We start from the raw sequence: 6,932 nt of genomic DNA, 5'->3' as shown, positions 1-6,932 counted from the left end.
AGGTTAGAAGATGACCTCATATATTCTTAGCTGCTACTCAGTGAAATCTCCTTTGCTCTATCAACACATCACAAGGATGGCGTGTCAGTGATGAACACAGTGGAATTTACGGGTTTACAGTTTTAGGACTGATCTGCTTAAAATTTGGGTTTTTTTCATTTTGTCCTGAATCAGGCTGTGATTCTCTCTAGAGAATCCTTGCCCTCTCATACCATGGCACAGCATCTCCCAGGGTGGTTAGTCAGGAGGTCCACGCAAGTTCAATGACCTAAAGCACAACCCTTTGCAAACTGCAGCCAACAGAATTCACACATAAACTTCTTAAGGGTACTAGCTGTTCAACCTTAGCTAGAAAACAGGACACCAAGAAAAGGCTTTGAATAGAAAATGAGTCTTCCCCAAGAATTTCTCATGCTGCGTTAGGAACCTAAGCAGATTTTTGTCTCCTGAAGGCTTATGAGTTATCACAGTCTGAGAGAGTTGTGACCTCTTGCAATTTTGCTGTAAAACATCCATATTTGAGCCTCTTGGGCAAAAATTGACTTCCAGCTCAGCGTTGGGATGAGTTATAGCATGAAGGTGAACAGGGAGGAAATGGAGTCCAGTGGGATTTACTCTTCCCCACTGTGAACATGTCCTGACAAACATGTAATGTAGTCTATTAGGCTGACCCAGTGGTCAGTGTTTGTAATAATTTTAATACAATCAGTAAAAAAGTAATACAAAAAAGATAATGAACAACATAAAGGTGGTAGTCAAACATACACAATGTTAAAAAATGCAAATCCATTCTGTGTGGTTTGTTGCCATTTTTCTTGTCTGGATTTTCTGAAGCTTTTTTTGCTCTGATGTATTTATTTTTCTGTTTTTCATGTCTTATATTCCCTGACAGTCACTGCATTAGGAGCTAAACATAGTAAATATATAAAATATTTAAATTATTCATGGACAGTCTTTATCGTTTCTAAACCTATGCTCTAAATTTTTTGACATGGTATTGTGGGGAGAACTGACAAGGTTTCCAAAAAATGTTAAAAACACTGGAATAAAAACAAGGCCATGAAGAGCCCCAAACAAAATAACAAGGAACATGATCTTGAAGAATGTCCTAAAGATGTAGGTGTTTGCTGCAGCCAGGACAACTACTCCTAGTATTGTAGAAACTGCACCTTGTAGGACTGGGTAACCTAGCAGGGAGAGAGCTTCAATTGCCTTTTTATTGGCTGATGACTCTCCACTCGTAACAAAGGCATAGGAAATATGAGCAGAAAAATCTACTGAAAACCCAATGCAAATGACCAGGTTGATCATGGATATAGAATCGAGATTGACGCTCCAGAATGTCATGAAACCAGCAACGCCAACTATAACAGAGGCTATGGCAAAAGTCACCCACAAGCAGCACAGTGGGTTGGGAATGAGCAGAAGGGAGACAACGAGCATCGCCCCAGCAGCAACGACAACGTTCTGCACAGTGTTCTGCACTATCACCAGGTACTGGTCGTAGTAGATGAAGGCTGGGTGATACACCTGCAGTGGAATGCTGCACTGCTTGGCTGCCTCTCTTAACTGATTGAGGAGATTCTTCTCATCCACGGCTGATGTCACATTCACTGTCTGGATGAAGAAACGTGAAGCTTCTATTTCATCCTGAGTCTTGTTTATGTCCCACTCAAAAGTGGGAACAGTCTTGAACAGAATAGTTAACATGTTTAAGAAGACAGTCTTATTGTTAATATTTATCGAATGTACTTTGGCAAGTTCTGTGTATACTCTCAGCCATGACTCTGAGAGGTTCCTATCTACATAGGAAATGTTCTCTAAATTCTGTACACAGCTCTCAATGTCAAGACGCACAGACTCATTCCAGTAATCTACACTCTCAGTAATGACAACCATGACCCTGGGTCCATATGTGGAGAAGTATTTTTCATCATCGTCGTAGTAGGGAATAACGTAGGAGTCATCATTTGCCAGATTTCGGAGATCGATGCCTTCCCTGATCTGAGTACACCCATAAATGCTGCCACCCAAATATGCTCCGTACAGCAACACCATGAGCAGCTTGATCCATTTATTTGTAACAAAAGGGCCATAGTACTTTTTAAAGAATATGCTCATTGGATGCTCACCTTCTGGCTCAGATGGCTGCCTAGAACAGCTGCCAATACAGCAAGCATTGTACAAGCAGGAGCTCTCATCCTGATCTTTACCTCCATCCACACGCATACAAGTCAGCCAGTGTCGGTTCCCTTGCTCCCTTTTGTGATTTAATACCAGAACTGCCCCAAAGAAGGTCATGGTATATACATAGCAGAAGACAAAAGCTGTGCCCGTATAGAGGCAAAAAGACCTCACGGATGGAAAAGCAGTCCAGGTGCCAATGAAGAAGGCCAAAACATCTGTCAGAGTGGTGATGGTCACAGAAAGTGCTGCCTCTGCATAAGTCTCAGCCAGCAGAGATTTAACATTGGATTTATCTTTTTTCCTTGAACTTTGTTCCCAAGAAGCAACCATGATGAACATGTCATCAACACCAACCCCTGCAAGAGGAGAGTCTGTTAATGTTGACTGCAATTGGCAGCTTCCACCAACACCCAACAAAACTACAACATCAACCGCATTTCATCCTGCATAAAAATTTGAAAAAGGAAGTTGGGCTACTAACACTGCTCGAGCGCTGATGCAAGTTACAAGAGGATCGGGAAAACAGATCCTTTGGGTGTAGCTGAATGTGTTTTCTTTCAGCACCTCCTGGTGACCTGATGGGGTGTTGATCCCTCACCTACTCTGCTGAAGGACTGAGCACAACTGCTGCGTCTCTGACAAGTGTCTTGTAGTTGATGTCCATGTGTCCCCTGATGCAGATTTCAAAGCATATATATCAAAGCATCACATATTCTGATGCTCAACTATTCTCATCATTAGAAGCATCCTCCATTATCTCTGGAATCTCCTCTTCAGCACTGTAGCAACTTAGACCAATAGTTTCCTGTTCTGCATTCAGAAGGCAGGAAAAGCAGTTGCTACCACATGGGAGAAGAGTGATTCCAGTTTTCCTGCAGCTCACATTTTTAATGCTCTTTGCCCTCCACTTCTCTCCAGTTTATCTTCCAGCACTTATTCAGAATTTATTAGTCATTTTGTTCACATTTGTACCGATGCACTCACAAATATTACCTGCCGGGTCCCTGGGAAAACCTGCCAGGAAAACTGGATCCTGGGCTTGGGTTTTTGCTACGATGCCAGAATAAGTGAGCTGAAGTTCAAAAATGAAGAACCTATGGGCTCTTCTCACCTCTGCTAACTCTCAAGATTATCATCTCATACCTTTCAGTATTTTTCCATGTTGTCAGGGGCTCTACTACTCACTGAAAATTAACCACACAAAAGGGCAAGCAAGGCTGCATGAATAGTGGAGTGTGATTTAGCCAAGCACAGAAGAGGAGATTAAATCATTACCTGCTACCTGAACAGACAATTGGCAATAAACAAGCAAAGATGAATGAAGCAGCACGTCAAAAGGTACTACTGGGTGGCAGTGAGCCTGACTGCTTTGGAAAGCAAGCAGCCTTCAAAGCAAATCCTCTGATGAACTGAGTATTTGTTTGCTTTAATGTAAGGAAGACAAAAGTCTGCGTGCTATTTCTGAAGATCTGAAGAGATTGGCTTAAGCCCTTGCCCAGGGATACAAAAGGGTAAAAGACAGTCAGGGCTGCTGCAACTGATGAGCAAACAAAAGTAAATAAAATATGCATTGGAATTATGCAGGAAAGAAAGAAACAATGCCTGCCCAAAGGGGCATTTGCATTGGACAGTTTAGGATGATGCACAGCCTCTGTCAACCTGGCAGCTCCATGTGTTTTCCTCAGCATGAAACGAAGCCCAAGAAAACATCAGATGAATGTATCATACAGGAGACCAGATAGGATTTTAAAAGCAATAATTTGTTTGCAGCAACATTATCTAATTGGAAACATTATCTAACTGCAGCAACATTATCTAACAGTGTTTGGAAAGTTCAGCACTGGCTGTTAAGCAGTCTGTGTAACAAGGATGCAATGATACCAACTTCCTTGGGTTTTTGGGGGGAGCTGCTTGCACAAACGGTGCATCACTTCAGTTGTGTAGCTGCATGAGACTGCTTAGTACATAGATGTTATATTGGAGAGGATTAATCCTCCTGGCTACATTTCCAGGGACACTAGAGCAATGCTAGAAGTGCTAACCTAACCACCCTTATTTACAGCCTTTCTGCTGTAGCAGTGGATCTAGATCAGACCTTGTCTTCTGGGAAAAGCTGCCCTTGCACCCGAACCCATCTCCAGTCCCACTGTGGGCACACTAAGCTGAGTTGAGGGGCTTGCCTGCCTGTAGGTGCTCTGAGGGGGCTGCACCTCTGGTTATCTCCTCCACTCACTTGAGGAGAAAATGTTGTCTTATCTGACATTCACATCATAAAAGACTGACACCATTAGGTGGCTTTAACTCCACTCTGGTCTTTGTATCTGAATACAACTCACCTCTTCTACTTACCCAGAATCAGGAATGGTGCATTTGCTACAGTGACCACAAATGGCACTCCACAGAAGAGCATCAATCCAAAGCTGCTTAATACAGCTAAGCCAGAAGAAAGCACTCCACAGATCGCAAGCCAGATATTATTTCTTATACAGCTCAGTCTGAAAATGTTTCAAGGAATAACTTAGTTATTTGTCAAATATTTCACAGATGATACCCTGTCTGAAAGGAACACCTGATGAATGATGTTACGAGAGATTCCAGGTGTCAGCATTGGACAAGATTAATTTCTCTAGGAGATGAGCATTCAAGTCGGTCATGGCTACACTGAACACTCGTCCAGGTATTTATCTGGTACTTACCATGAACCCCATCTAAGCAGCTGGGAAATATGCACAGAGAGACAAGAAAAAGCAAAGAAATACATTTTGCCTATTATTAAATGTCACCGGAAGTCTGCAGCTTCAAGAACGCCTTCACTCGGCAAGAGCAGAAACCAACTGAGGAACGTAAAGAAGAGCAGAGATCACTGCTCATTGAGCCATAGCTTAGAGACACTGTACCTCAGGCAAGAGATGACTGCAAAGGTGATCGTCAGGAAATACGTTACGGAGAAGAGCGGGATCACACTCTTGGTGTTTCCTTCAAACTCCCGTTGTCTGGACAACGAGGTGAAGTAAGTCACCTGCGGTTAAAAGAACAAGAAACGATAAAGCAAGAACTTTTCCTCTTCTTCTTGTTCTGTGTCCACACGCACAGGCAAGGCCAAACATCATCACCTTGGCCCCGGCCCTCGCAACCCGCCCGCCGTCTCCTTTCTTTTCCATTCCGGGACGGGGCTACCCGGACATCTCGGGCTCGGCGGCTCCGCACGGCCGTACCCGCCCCTGCGTTACCTGAATGGAGCCGAGGCGCAGCTCCGCCACTCTGGACGAGATGTCCCGCAGGAAGCTCTCCAGCCACTGCCGGCTGTCCTGCGCCTCGGGGCCGTCCTCCCGCAGGTAATACACCAGCTTCAGGGCCCGCGCCGTGCGCACCCACCCGCCGTCCGTCTCCACGCCGCCCAGCGCGGTCCCCAGGAAGACGCTGTCATTGACGGGGAAGCGGAGTCTCCCCGGGCCGGACGATCCCGCACCGCCCTGCCGGGACAGCAGCGGGTTGGGGCTGGCGCAGCCCTCGGGGGTGCGGGCGCAGAGCCGCTCGTACTCGGCGTCGTGCACGGTCGCGTTCAGCCGCAGCACCTCCGCCCACGGCGCCGGCTCCAGGACCGAGGTCCCGCCGGTCGCCACGGCGATGAGCGCGGCGTAGGCGCCCTCGGTGGGCAGCCGCGGGGCGGAGAAGCGCTCCGAGTCGTCGGGGGGGAAGTGCCGCCGCACGAAGTCGCGCTCGGCCTTGGCGGGTCCCCAGGTCGGCGTGAACTGCCCCTCGATGTCGTTCGCCTGCAGCTGCGGCAGGAAGAGGAAGCCGGCACCCAGCCCGCCCGACAGCAGCAGCGGCACCAGCACGAAGGGCCAGGGGCAGGCGGCCACGCCGCTCGCCAGCCCTTCGAAGAGCCGGCGCAGCGGCCGCTCCACGCAGTCGGTGTTGCGGCAGGAGCAGCGCTCCGCGGGGTCCCGCGGCCCCGCCATGGGCGAGGCGGGCACGGGCTGCAGCGGCGGCTCCGGGCTGTGGGCGCGTCCCACGCCGGGACACGCCGGAGCGGTCTGTGCCGGCGCCGGAGGAGAGGGAGAGGGAGAGGAAAGGATTTCAGAGCCGCCCTCTGCCCCTCCGGGCCGGGGAGGTAACCCAGCGTTTTCAGAGGTGGGCGCGGCCGGGGCGCTCCCTCGTCGTGACTCACGGACTCCCCGGTATGGGCAGGAGGGGACGACCAGGCTTCCCCTTGGCGCTCCGCCGCGCCCCGCCCCGGTCTCGGGTACCTGTGTGCTCCGTTTCCTTAGCTCGCAAAAGGGACTTTTTTGTGCCTAGCCTGCTGAGCAAACTCACTGGGGAGTCAGGTGAGAGGTGGGCCTATTATGAGAGAAGTCAGATACAGCAGGAAGAAAGAGCCTCTGGCATTAAGACTGTGTCATGCACAGTTGTCTGATGAAAGCTCACATGTAATGGACAGCGGGGACTTCAAGTAAATTTGGGGCTTCCTCTTGGGATCTCGTACCTTGAAGTCCCTGTAATAAACAGGACTTATTGTGATCCTTGGGTATATGAACAGGGAACAAGCCTAGGAAAGGGATTTTCACTATATATAACAGAATCAGTACATCTACTGTTACAATATTGAATACAGAACTAGCTTCCATGTTTTAAGAAAGAGGCTGCAAATTAAAAGGTGAGATGTGAAGTGTAGTGATCCTGAGCAGGAGACCATTGCCTATTGAGGAGTTAAGGAGATCACATGGCAGTGAACCTGTGCTGTG

At 48.0% G+C, this 6,932-nt stretch overlaps 1 protein-coding gene across 1 annotated transcript; it reads right to left on the bottom strand.

Moving 5' to 3' along the window:
* Nucleotides 1–942: 942 nt before the first annotated feature.
* On the bottom strand, nucleotides 943–6,149 carry LOC134048135 (patched domain-containing protein 3-like). The gene is made up of 4 exons (XM_062499770.1): nucleotides 5,418–6,149; nucleotides 5,085–5,206; nucleotides 4,537–4,682; nucleotides 943–2,543 (listed from the first exon to the last, which is right to left on the bottom strand). The coding sequence occupies exons 1-4, from the start codon at nucleotides 6,147–6,149 to the stop codon at nucleotides 943–945; spliced, it is 2,601 nt and encodes an 866-aa protein (XP_062355754.1).
* Nucleotides 6,150–6,932: the final 783 nt, after the last annotated feature.

This window comes from Cinclus cinclus, chromosome 1 (assembly GCF_963662255.1).
Source record: "Cinclus cinclus chromosome 1, bCinCin1.1, whole genome shotgun sequence".
NCBI classification, from domain to species: Eukaryota; Metazoa; Chordata; class Aves; order Passeriformes; family Cinclidae; genus Cinclus; species Cinclus cinclus.
Note: the sequence above shows the minus strand (reverse complement) of the source record. Positions and strands in the feature narration are given on the sequence as shown.

What these genes read in the sequence shown, in the direction of transcription:
- LOC134048135 (XM_062499770.1), bottom strand. Translation starts at nt 6,149, where the DNA reads ATGGCGGGGCCGCGGGACCCCGCGGAGCGCTGCTCCTGCCGCAACACC. An exon ending in GCAGTCATCTCTTGCCTGAG is followed by an intron (nt 4,683 to 5,084) that starts GTACAGTGTCTC and finishes AAACATTTTCAG; the next exon opens with ACTGAGCTGTATAAGAAATA. An exon ending in TGCACCATTCCTGATTCTGG is followed by an intron (nt 2,544 to 4,536) that starts GTAAGTAGAAGA and finishes CTCCTCTTGCAG; the next exon opens with GGGTTGGTGTTGATGACATG.